General features: G+C 44.1%; 3 protein-coding genes across 11 annotated transcripts; 1 reads left to right on the top strand and 2 right to left on the bottom strand.

The window, feature by feature from the left end:
* The first annotated feature begins 102 nt into the window (after positions 1-102).
* MICU1 (Mitochondrial calcium uptake 1) lies at positions 103-3452 on the top strand. Of its 4 annotated transcripts, none has more exons than XM_089257135.1 (8): positions 103-616; positions 689-875; positions 1495-1657; positions 1767-1804; positions 1873-1987; positions 2046-2215; positions 2657-3116; positions 3182-3452. In XM_089257135.1, the coding sequence occupies exons 1-8, from the start codon at positions 315-317 to the stop codon at positions 3334-3336; spliced, it is 1590 nt and encodes a 529-aa protein (XP_089113261.1). In that variant the 5' UTR covers positions 103-314; the 3' UTR covers positions 3337-3452. The 4 variants fall into 4 exon arrangements, with proteins under 4 accessions (XP_089113261.1, XP_017954461.2, XP_089113262.1 ...); XM_018098972.3 differs by having other exon boundaries at positions 105-616; positions 2046-2206; XM_089257136.1 differs by lacking the exon at positions 1495-1657 and adding an exon at positions 1094-1253 and having other exon boundaries at positions 105-616.
* A 480-nt stretch (positions 3453-3932) lies between these two features.
* Positions 3933-8372, bottom strand: LOC115562222 (uncharacterized). 3 transcript variants are annotated; one of them, XM_030383293.2, is made up of 3 exons: positions 6774-8372; positions 5791-6559; positions 3933-5153 (listed from the first exon to the last, which is right to left on the bottom strand). In XM_030383293.2, exons 1-3 carry the CDS (start codon positions 6786-6788, stop codon positions 4126-4128), a joined length of 1812 nt encoding a protein of 603 aa, XP_030239153.1. In that variant the 5' UTR covers positions 6789-8372; the 3' UTR covers positions 3933-4125. The 3 variants fall into 3 exon arrangements, with proteins under 3 accessions (XP_030239153.1, XP_030239154.1, XP_089113260.1); XM_030383294.2 differs by having other exon boundaries at positions 7462-8372; XM_089257134.1 differs by having other exon boundaries at positions 7510-8372.
* A 627-nt stretch (positions 8373-8999) lies between these two features.
* LOC115562223 (uncharacterized) lies at positions 9000-12301 on the bottom strand. 4 transcript variants are annotated; one of them, XM_089257155.1, is made up of 3 exons: positions 12083-12301; positions 10483-11477; positions 9000-10424 (listed from the first exon to the last, which is right to left on the bottom strand). In XM_089257155.1, the coding sequence occupies exons 2-3, from the start codon at positions 11445-11447 to the stop codon at positions 9752-9754; spliced, it is 1638 nt and encodes a 545-aa protein (XP_089113281.1). In that variant the 5' UTR covers positions 11448-11477; positions 12083-12301; the 3' UTR covers positions 9000-9751. The 4 variants fall into 4 exon arrangements, with proteins under 4 accessions (XP_089113281.1, XP_030239156.1, XP_089113280.1 ...); XM_030383296.2 differs by having other exon boundaries at positions 10483-11457; positions 12083-12287; XM_089257154.1 differs by lacking the exon at positions 12083-12301 and adding an exon at positions 11664-11974 and having other exon boundaries at positions 10483-11457.
* Between the last annotated feature and the right edge of the window lie 83 nt (positions 12302-12384).

The raw sequence follows: 12384 nt of genomic DNA, 5'->3' as shown, positions 1-12384 counted from the left end.
TCCACATATGGATATCCATTTGTTTTATTTTCATAAATTATATAAACATATAAACTTATGTCCGTAAATCACAAAAATATTTGAATTTTGCTTGATTCCAACACTTGTTCACTGCGCGGCTTGCCTACACAACAGATGTTTTAACAGCTGTCTTTTTAATTCAGTGCTGTAAAGTGTGTGAATTTGCATGCTGAACTGGAACCAACTAGTTCCATTTATTAATAACCAGTTTGCGAAGAAATGCAAATATGCGCATAAAATAACAGTGCAAAAGAAAAGCAGAAATAAATCAAACATAAAAGAACATTTGCAAGATGTCTGTGCTGCGTTTTCTGGTAACGCGAGAGGCACTGGCAACGCTAACAAAGCGTTCACTAGTGCCGACTCTCCAGAATAGTCGCGCAATATCATCCTTGACCAACAGCAACAACCACAGCTACAAAGCGATTTTCGCAGCTAAGGCAATTGAGACCCCAACGCAACAACAATGGCAACAACAACAAACACGCGGCCACAAGCGTTTTGGCCATGGCGAGGAGAAGACACCTCGGGTAACCAAATATTTCCATTTGATGGTGATCACTTTGTTTATCATCTCGGTGCTGGACTGGGGCAAGTATGTAGTCGTCGAGTTAAATCAATAAATATCGTTTAATGTATGTATGTAATAAATCGCGTCTATTTATAGAGTGAAACGTCTGATCGTGCCGAAAGTGGACGCCGATGCGGGTCAGCGCCCATCTGATGCGGCTGGAGTCAATGGCGAGAGCAATTCCGAAAGTTCTGATAGCGACGAGTCGGACGACGATGACGCCCGCCTGAACCCACACGACGGCAAGAAGGTTAAGGAAAAAGTTGGGTTTCGCGAGCGCAAGGTATGCGATATATAAAGCGGACGCCTTTCCGAAGTCTTTCTAAATCTTTTGTGACTATGCAACTGCTGTATCTATAAATTTGTACTTCTTTACTTAAGTTGACTTATGCCTTTTGTTTCTCTTTATGTTTGCCCGTCAAATTTTCTGTTGCCATCACACACACACTCCACACGAATCAACAATCAAACAAAAAACAAACAAACATCATCAAATCATAGATTATTGAATACGAGAATCGTATCAGACAATTCTCAACGCCAGATAAGATCTTTCGGTACTTTGCCACGGTGCGCCTACAGGATGCCACTCAGACAATCGTATGCATGACACCCGAGGACTTTTTGCGCTCTATCTATCCGGGCATTAAGCAACCAGATGGTAATTCTGTTATATAGGTATATTTAGATTGTAAATACTAACACGATCACAACGGATCACCTCAGCGTCGCAGTTTTATGTTGGCGTCAGCTTAGTTCTTTCGATTTCTGTTCAATTTTGCAAATCTTCTTCTTGTTCTTTCTCTGCTTCTGCCTGCACTGCCTGCGTGCCCGATCGCACTAAATGCTAAATAGAAAAACTAAAGACTACAATTAATTTTTCCTGAACGCTTATTGCTTAGATTATTGAGTATGAGAATCGCATCAGGCAATTCTCGACGCCAGACAAAGTATTTCGCTACTTTGCCACCATCCAAGTGCCGGTCGCCGACGATCGCCATGAGGTCTACATGACACCAACCGATTTTTTGACTAGCATGACGCCAGGCATGAAACAACCAGATGGTATGTGTCTTCAAAATCCCTGACCGTACTTCCACTTCACTCAGCAAACTAACCCCAAACCTAGTATACTATTTTAATGCCAATACTAAATAATATTTGACTCTTACAGGCCTGGGTCTGGATCAGTATCGTCGCTATGATCCCAAGGTAATCAAGTTTCTATTATGTAAATAGATCATATGACCTAAATATTGTTTGATTAACTCTTCTTGCAGTCCGTGGGAGAGCAGTTGAACTTGCAATTGGAAAAGAACAGCATATTCTATAAGCTGGGTTCCTATGGCCTCATCACTTTCTCCGATTACATCTTTCTGCTCACCGTACTCTCCAGTAAGATGACACAACGACGACAATTGTTATATCAAGTTAATGTTTATGTCTCTTGCAGTTTCGCGCCGCCACTTTGAGATCGCATTTCGGATGTTCGATTTGAACGGCGACGGAGATGTGGACTGTGAAGAGTTCGAAATGGTTGCCACGCTCGTGCGACAGCAGACCAGCATGGGCACTCGGCATCGGGATCATGCGAATACTGGAAACACTTTCAAGGTAATTGTGGTTTGAATGAGCTGTGTGTGTGCTCTGTTTCTCTCTCTCTCTCTCTCTCTCTCTCTCTCTCTGAAGAGTTTCGTGCAGTGAGCGAGTATTGAGATTGCTGTACTAAAAGATTTTTGTATTGTATATTCTCTGTCTTTTGGCTTTAATCCTTTTGAATGAACGCGTGTCCGTTAAATGCGTGTCTAACTGTGTATATACATACTTCTCCTCCTTTATTTGACTACTAACAGTCCCTGAAGGTACTTTATGTAAAAAGAAAAAACGCTTTTAAGCTTTCTGTTTTGCAACCACATCCCACACCCACACTTAACTCAACTAATTATTGCACCTACTTTTTATAATAATACCTGCACACGCCCACACCTGTTTTCTTGTATATTTGTTGAAACATTTAAAATCGTTTATCGAACTTGAACTAAATGCCTTTTCTGCACTCCTCAGGGTGTTAACTCAGCCTTGATAACGTACTTCTTTGGTCCAAACATGGACCAGAAGCTGACGATTGAAAAGTTCTTGGACTTTCAAGAGCAGTTGCAACGTGAAATTCTCTCGCTCGAATTCGAACGCAAGGAGCCCAATGCGGACGGCAATATAACAGAGGCGGACTTTGCCGAGCTGCTGTTGGCCTATGCGGGCTATCCGCCCAAAAAGAAGCAAAAGAAGCTGAAGCGCGTGAAGCGTCGCTTTCGTGATCATGGCAGGGGCATATCCAAGCAGGATTATCTCGACTTCTTCCACTTCCTGAATAATATTAATGATGTGGATACGGCGCTGACTTTCTACCACATTGCGGGCGCCTCGATCGATCAGCAAACGCTGCAGCATGTGGCCAAGACGGTGGCCATGGTTAACCTGACCGATCACGTCGTGGATGTGGTCTTCACTATATTCGATGAGAATAGTAAGTCGTGGAGCTGTAGTCCCATTTAAAATCTCTTTAATTCTTGATTTTCATATTCCTCCCAGACGATAACCAGCTGAGCAACAAAGAATTTATCTCGGTCATGAAGAACCGCGTACAGCGCGGTCTAGAAAAGCCCAAAGATACGGGATTCCTGAAAATGGTGCGTTCGGTGTTCAAATGTGCCAAGGAAACAAAGCCCGTTCTTTTGGATATCTAATTGTCTTTTGTTGCCTATATGTGGATTCTCGTTTGTTCAGTGCTCAAAAGGCACTTCTTAGTCAATTTACCTACGCTTGCTTCTATTTATTTTTAGTAAACTTTACTTTAAACGCAGCTTTTAACCAATTGTTGAGCTGGTCAATTGTGCATTTTATTCGAGAATTAGATAGTTAATATAGATAATGCACTCGACTCCTATTTTAATGCAATGAAATTTGAGCATTCATAATATAAAACTTTTCATATAATTGACCAAGTTATTTTCAACTCAACAATTTTCAGTTTAACTGTCGCAAAAGTTGATTTCATAATACATTTTTCTTGTATAATACAAACGCATTTTTACATATGTGCTCTTAAAACGTTTTTAAATATATAATAATATTTATAATATAAAAAATATTTATTTATAATATATATATATATGCTGAGCTTTGTTTTTTGATAAAAATAAATAGTTGATTTATTATTAGAGCTGCAAATTTATGGTTAAACGAATGAATAAATCATTAAATATTGATCCATTGGAATTTGAAATTGTTTACTTTAAGCATAAAGAGAAAATCTTTCAGCATTAAATGATTCCAGAATCTCTTTTGAAATATAAATTACAATTTAATAGTATAATCTTACATCTAATATAACAAATTCGGTAAGTGAATAAATAGTATTACTGAAGGAGTTATTCCAGCAGCTGGTGCCTCGCCTTCTCAGTACAATGTTTGTTGAAATGCAACACGTTTAACAAATGGAATGTGTATATCTGTATATAGATAATTGATTTTTGTTAGGCAACATCGACATCCTGGTCCTCTTCATCCAGATCATCGACACTCAGTCCATACAGCTCCAGGTCGTGTTGCTTCATATGCTCCGTATAGGCATCCAGCTGGGTGAAGCGCAACTGACACTCGCAGCACTCCAGCCAGTCATCCAAAGAGCTATCGCCATCGCCGCTATCCGGGGATATCTGTCTGTTACGGCCACGTGCGCCCGTCTCCGACTGCGCGTCCAGCCCGTGCGTTGCCTTGTGCTCCATGTAGTGCAGATAGTCCTGATACTTGGCGGGACATCGCAGGCATTTGTACCAGCGATCGCGCATATGGGTCACCATATGCTTCTTGAGAGTGGAGCACTCGCGGAAGGGCTTGCGGCACTTGCTGCAGCTGAACGGCTTCTCGCCGGTGTGGATCATGTAATGGCGCTTCAGGTTGTGGCGTGTGCCAAAGGGACGCTGGCAGAGCGGGCAGGGGTAAGTGCGTCGATTGCGCGTTACTCTGGCCGGACGCTTTGGTGCCACATCGTTGCTCAGCGAGGATGAGGAGTTGGCGCTGCTGCAGCTGCGTGGCAGGGGCGGACGCGTTAGGGCAGTGAGAGTGATTGCGGGCGGGGCAGGTGGGGCTGGCGTGAGTGGGGGTGGTGCGGGAACTAGTGTGACGAGCAATGTCGGAGGCAGAGTTGGCATTGGCAACGACACAACTTCGTTTTCGACTTGATTGTCCTCCGGCAGGAACTCCTGATCCGTGTCCTGCTCCTCCTCTTGCTCCTCCTGTTCGTCTTGCTCGTCCAACGCTGGCTCAGTCTCATCAATTGGCTCCTTATCAGCATCCAGAGCATCACAGTCCTGCGGAGCTAACAACAGATTCTTGCCCTCGCACTCCACACAGCGTGTCGAGTCCTGCTCCATGGGCGTATGAATGCGGCAGATCATGCATATATAGCGCGGATCATTTATATGTCGTCTGCGATGCTTCTTCAAATCGCTAAACTCCCGAAAGCGACGTTCGCACAAATCACAAGGAAAGGGTCGCTCACCTGATTGATGGAAATGCACATAGAAAATTTATTTTATTAAGATTCATTTAGTTTTATGATATATACCTGAAGAATTGTGTAATATGTACAATAATAAATTATTCTGATCTTTACGATGTTATCAACAATACACAATGTTAAAAAAAGATTATTATATGCCTATATAATCTCATAAAAATGAATAGAGAAAAAATATACATATGTACATATAGCATACCATACATACCAAAAAAGCTATTAAGTTTTTAAATATGTACCTATATCTATATGCATATTAGTTTACAAAATTGAAATAATCATTAACAAATCATTTATCATTTGATATATTAATCAAACAATGAATATTTCACTTTATAACAAGGAAATATTTTTAAATATTTGTATATCAAGGACAGAAATAGAAGAATATGGAAAAACGCTCAAATTTGTATTCAATCAAGTTTCAATGAAATCAAACATTTAATATAAATTCCTTGCAATTTTCGACAACTCGAATCAGATCTGAGCTTCAATACATTTCTTTAAGAGATTAAATCAAATTCATATTACCAAATATTACCAACATTATATATTAGATCTCAGTTTTGCTAGATTTTCTCGTTTCAGGCCACGCCTGTTGCACAATCGCTGCTCTCACCTGTGTGTATCATCATGTGACGGCGCAGATTATAATTGGACTGCACCTTCTTGCCGCACGCCTGGCACTGGTAAAAGTGTCGACCGCGTCGCTTTATGTATGGTCTCGGGGAGCGCTTGCGGGTAGCTGATTTCATGGGTTGTTTCTCTTCGTCATCCGATGGCAGTTCAATGACCTGGTCTGTTGGCTCCTCCAGCTCACAGCTGACATTCGCGGCAGGCAAATCTTCAGAATTTTTCTCCTTAGCCGTCTGCTCCGCATCTCCATTTTCGCTTTCGCTGTCGCTAAGCTCAATCCTGGCCACGATGCGATGATGCCGTTGCTTCAGTTTCTTTGCCAGCCGTTGCTTATCCGTCATCGGGCGTTTTTCAGATTTTAAGCTACGGGCTGTGCTAATCAACATCAGCGGCGGCGGCCCTACGCTCCCCTCATCATCGTCTAGCAGCTCGATAATTTGTTGCTGCGGCTGTGGCTGCGGCTGTGGCTGCGGCTGCTGCTCCGTCTGCTGCTTTTGCTCTTGCTGTTGGCGTCGCAGCTCTTGTTGTTGCTGGCCGATTTCAAAGAGCAGACTCTTAATCTTGGCATCGTCGATGGACACAAAGTTCTCCTCCGGTTCGTGGTATTCGTAGTTCACAGGATCTGGTGGCAGCTGGCAGTCGGTGTCGCAGCAAGCAGCATCGCAACAGCCGGTAGCTGCGCAGCAAGTGGGCGCTGCGCTGGCGCAGTCGCTGCAGCAGTCAGCGCAGCCAGCCGAGGCAAGCTCCATGCCCTGAAATGGCCAAACAAAGGAAATTAAAATACACAGCATACAAAATACATATGCGCATAGTTAGTTTAACAAAATAAGAGAGAACGAGAGGAAGACAGAGGGAGAGTGAGGGAGAGAGAGAGAGATAGAGAGCTTTTGCGCCTATGCATATGCTATGCTTATTACGCTAATTGCCATTCACATCCTTGCGCGAACGTCTATAACAATAACATACCTTGCCGCAATACATTAAAAATCCGTAAACAAATTGCGTAAAAAAGACGAACCAAACAAAAAATTCAAAAGGGGGAAAAGTAATTTGTGACTGGCGCTGTTTTTTTTTTGCCGTGGCTGTTTCGCGTTGTTAGCCGAGGCCGAGTGAAGAAGAAACTGGATTCGCAGTTCGCTCGCCCGGGCTCAGCAACCTCGACAAACGCCAAAAGTCGAGTTTCAGTCGGCCCGCTGCCTCGCCTCTGCCTCGCTCGCTGCTCACTGTGAATCAGCGAAGCGAAGCAACAACAACAAGCAAAAGCAGCGCCAGCAACAAAACAACGAGCGCAACAGGCAAGACGACATCGACGTCGGCGTCGACGCGCGCTGCAGGCTTTTTATTTTTAATGCACGCGCATATTGAAAACAACAACAACAACAATAAATACCAAATAGCTTTTTTCGACCCGGCAAGCTGCTCCTCTTTGGCTTTTCCCCTGTCCCCACCCACACGCGGTGCCGTTGCGTGCGTTGGCTGTTAACTTGATTTTTCTTCAGGCGCGCACAGCTCCAAAACCAAAACCAAAACCAAAACGAATACGAAAAACAAAGAAAATGCGCAGGGCGAACCAAAAGCAAGGCCCCATAGAAACGCAACAATAATGACAACAACAACAACAACAAAAACACCAACAAAACCAACGATCGCGTACAGTGAGAGCAAAAAGAAACCAACGAGCGTCGCGCGAAACTCAACTCACGATTTTCAAGATTACTTCGAGCAGCAAACGGCGAGCAGTCTAGCAGACGGCGACAATGTTGGGGAGAGAGAAGGAGGCGAGCTCCATTAAAGCACGACCGAAGCGAAGCGAATCGTGGCAACAACAATAAAAGCATCTCAACGACGAAGACAACAACAAGAACAGCTGCAGCCACCACAGCAGAAGTGGCTGCCGAGCAGCGCGAGCTCCGTGCGCAGCCATTTCTTGCTGCTCTTTTTCCTTTTTGGAGCAACAACAAAAACCACAGAGTTTAATTATTTGCGATGTCTTGCTTTTGTTTTTTATTGTTGTATGTTCATTTTATTGTTAGGTTGCTGGCGTCAGCGTTGACGTCGGCATCGCTGTCGACGTTGTCAGAAACCTACGCATACACGTATATACATACATACATATGTATGTATGAATGTTTCTTGTTGCTGTGTCAGCCTTCGGGCAGTGTTGTGCAACGTCACGAAGGAGATGCCCTTTTAAACATACACGAACCTATGCAAAGGAATGTCTGTATGTATGTACGTATGAATGTAGCTTGCCTATCGGTCTCATTTGTATGTATTTAGCGTGGGTGGTTGGTTCTGCTAACCCGATCGCACGTCACACCAACGTCTACTGCCATTCTTTCGCTTCCACCTCCTCTTGCATGACTGCCTGGCTGCCTGACTGCCGAGCGCGATCGGATCGTGACTGAAAGTACAAATCGAGTGTGAAACTTGTTTTTTAATCAGCGTACGCCCATTCGCCCCCAGCCTGGGCAGTTCGCAAATAGTAGACTCGTTCAGTGCCTGCCAGAGTTGCTGAGTGCAGAGCGATGCTCGGCCAGTTTGTTCGAACTTTTACTGAGCCAGACGGACGCACACATACCTACATACATACGTTTGCATGGGCAAAAGTGAACGCACACATACGCACATACCCACACACCGCAATAATTATATCTGAGAATCAGTATACTAAAAATAAATATTATCCCATAATGGCTTGGGTTATTAAAAATAAATACACATACAACTAAAATTATATAGTTGATAGAGCAATTAAAAAAAAAATATAAACCCAAGATAATCAGATTGGTTGAGTTATTTATACTTTTTTTTTTTTAATTATTCAGGGCTATGAAGGCTATGGAATATATCTATTAAATCTGATCGGAATAAAATTAAAGTTAGCTATAACAAATATGTGGTTAAGAGCTGATGGCTGCTATCTGTCTAAAAATCTGTTTAAAATCTTATTTTTTAGATTAAATTATACTGAAATTCTCAAATTGGATTATCCCATACTCCTCCTCTCATTTCGTGTCCTCACAAGCAGATAAAACAGTTTTGTTTTCGTTCTATTGAAAAAAATATTGTTTATTGTTTTTGTTTTCATTTAAAATAACATTTTGAAATTATAAATTATACTGAAATTCTCAAATTGGATTATCCCATACTCCTCCTCTCATTTTGTGTCCTCACAAGCAGATAAAACAGTTTTGTTTTCGTTCTATTGAAAAAAATATTGTTTATTGTTTTTGTTTTCATTTAAAATAACATTTTGAAGCTAAATATTTAAAAATTCGCATACGAAGATCGGCTAAGTCGTAATACAAATTTGTATATAATTTCGGATATAATCGTTTATCCGCTATAAATCGATCGAATTTGAAACGCAGCATATACATACGCACATTTACATATATAAGAAACATATTTGGCAAAATTGGATTGGTACTACCATCTAAGCGGGCTAATAACTAAGTGTACCGTAAATAGGGCTAAATATAACTAGGTGTGTCTATATATGTATGTATATATATTTTTAAAAAATTGTGTCATAAGTATATTAGTATCATGTATCGAAACGGCATTGGAAATGAATGCGACACATGGGATGGCGCTGGGGGGATAGGGATCAGGTGAATCGGAGTGCGCCATAAACATATTAAAAACAAAAATGTTGCTAACAGTATATGGAGATATAGAGGATATAGGCGATGATTTGATATGCAAATATTTACGAAGGATCTGGCATTAAACAACTTAATTATGTACATTACTTAAGGCTAAGACGCGAACTGAGAAAAGCTCGGGACATTGGGTGGGTGCTGGGTTAAAATAACGCTCGATTGGTGCCATCATAAGAACTACGTCTATAACTAGGTGCTGGCAGCGGCATATACAAATTAGACAGGGTATAAACGGCTGCAGGTTATCTATGGTACAGTGCGATGTGATTGGATCGCTTAAAGCTTTTGCTGTACATCCATTTTGGTGGCCTTGTTGCTGTCCAATGACAGAGACGTGCCCAGCTTCTCGTGGTTAACTATGAACTTCTTGGCCCCTGAGAAGCCCTGCTTGTTGATGTAGAAACTCTTCTGGGCAACCGGCGAGCAGCCATCGTCGACAACGAGGCGATTCAGAAAGGTAGCCCCCGTTTTGGCTCCACTGTCGCACGAGGATGATTCAATGCTGATGGTCGAGCAGCCACCAATCGATGACGTCTCGCTCTTGGCATCATCCATGAGCGTGGCATCGTCCACCATGTCGTTGACCAGCAGCTGGGGACCGCCTAGCGCACTGCTCGACGAGGCCGTCGACAAGATGGACGAGGTGCGACTGCGGCAGGTGTTCGTCTCACTTTCCGGTATGGAAATGCCCTCGTCGATGCTCTGGCTCTGACTGCCGCCCGCCAGGCAGATGCCATCCAGTCCATTCACAGGCAGAACGTTGCTGGGCGAGGCGGACACGGGAGAAGGGCAGCCGCTGCTGCTGCTGTTGTTGTTGTTGCCGGCGGCATTGTTGTTTGTGCACAGCTTCGATATGAACAGCTTGGGAGTAATGCGTCCGTCATAGGTGCCCGAGTCGGGACTGGGGCACACAGACGAGGGCGATTGGCACACAGGTGATGAGCCGCGGCTGCAATTGGAGATGAGTTTCATAACTATATCAAAAGTCAAATCTGATCTTAACTTACCTATCGGTGAAGATTTTCTTTGGCGGCGGCGGGGAGTAGACGCTCCAGTTGCTGACGCTGGGATTGTTGTCGTCCAGCTCGAATTTACGTTTGACGGGCGCCAGAGACGATGGTCGCATCGGAATGGGCGACATGGAACGCCGCGTGGCGAAGGTGCGACGTGTCGGCGAAGGCGAGTAGGGCAAACGCATGCCGGCCCGATTGCTGGTGGGACTGGGACTGGAGCAGCTGGTGCTATTGCTGCTGCCGGTTGGCAGCGTCTGCAGCGGATTCGAGAGTTCATCCGATTTGCAGGACCAGTTCTCAGTCACCAGGGTGAGATCCTCCCAGCTCTGTGAGATTTGAATTTCGCGATGCACCTCCCGCTCATGGTTTACCTCGCGGCTATTCAGATCGGCGCATTCCTCCTGTCGCAGCTGCGAGACGCGAGGCGTCAGACAAAGCGCTGTGCCCAAGCTCCCCCCGGCGCCGTTAAGCGCTGGACTGTAGCTGGCCGAGTAGCGACGTGCACGTGGTGTGAATGGATTGAACACCGGCGCCGGCGACACTTCCCGGGAGTTAGGCTGTGAGCGTATGTGTATGCTCTTGCCAAAGCAATCGATGCCTGCGCCGGTGCTCAGGCTGAAAGTGGAGCAAATGTTGCTGTCGGAGCGCTGCTGTGGCTGCGACTGTGACTGCTGATCCCTCTTCTTTGGTGTCTGTTCCTTGGCAGCCGCGGCAGCTGCTGCGGCGGCGCGTGTCGTCATGGGCGTCGGCTTGCCCGGCAATGTGCGTATGATGGGCACGCTGACGCAGCGCTTTAAAGTCTTGGAGCTGCAGCTGATCGTGGCGCTGGCCGGGGCCTCGAGGGTATCCATGGGGACAGAACCTGCATTTGCATTTGCTTCTGTCTCGGCTGGCGTCTTGCTGGGCTGCTCATCGTTGCTGTTGCTGCTGCTGCTATTGCTGCTAGCGTTCGTATCCATTGAAACGAGTCTATAAATAACAAACAAAAACTATGTATTTACTATTTTTTGCTATGTGCTGCGGGCTGCTGACGCTTAGGCTGTGGGTATTTTTATGTTTCGTGGGTTTCGGTTGCTACAAAATTGCTTGTCAACACACATACAGACACACACACACATTCACCTATTTAGTTACTATACAACACACAGAAAATAACAACAAAAACAACTACACACATATTTTGTTCTTGCTCGCTCACTCGCACTCAGCTGGTGCTGGTTCAGTTTTGGGTCGTTCGGTTCACTTGGGCAGCTCATGTGGTGCATGTGGCGCAGTTTGCTAGCATATCTAAGTTAGGATTTGCCTAAAATTCTTATACGGACGCCAGTGCAGCTCGACAATGCTGTCGATGTCGATGTCGACGTCGGCGCCGTCGTCGTCGTCGTCGTCAGCGTCACCGTCGCGCAGCTTGACAATCTTTTTTTACAGCAACTGCGTGCGTTGCGAGTGGCGAGGTTTTTGCTGGCTTTTTACACCAATTATTTAGACTCAACGCATGCAAATGTTGGACAAATTAGATAGGCAACAGTTTGCGGCATCTTTTGTTCTGCATTTGGTTGCTTAATAAGTTATCTAAATGCTCTAATTTACTTACAAAGTTATGTCCTGTGATTACAATTTTCTGCAGCCAGTTTTAGTTTTTTCTCAGTGTTGAATAACGATATAAGTGCGGTAACCAGGCACGTTCAGACATTCGAGTAAAATCAACGATAGCATTGAGAAAAATAATGCTTCCTGGGCTAACTTGTCAATAATTTAATTCAATCAACCTACAAATATATTTAAAAATATACTCTTTTAAGTGACGAGTCATCAATTTAGCTGACAAACGATTGAGAGTAAAATGCGTAGCGTCATTGTGATCGAATCTGACTGACGAGTCGCATGCCTATGCTT

The sequence above is a fragment of the Drosophila navojoa genome, chromosome 3, assembly GCF_054131105.1.
Source record: "Drosophila navojoa isolate 15081-1374.11 chromosome 3, UAZ_NAV_1.0, whole genome shotgun sequence".
Classification (NCBI taxonomy): domain Eukaryota; kingdom Metazoa; phylum Arthropoda; class Insecta; order Diptera; family Drosophilidae; genus Drosophila; species Drosophila navojoa.
The sequence above is the reverse complement of the archived record's forward strand: the minus strand, read 5'-3'. Positions and strand labels throughout refer to the sequence as shown.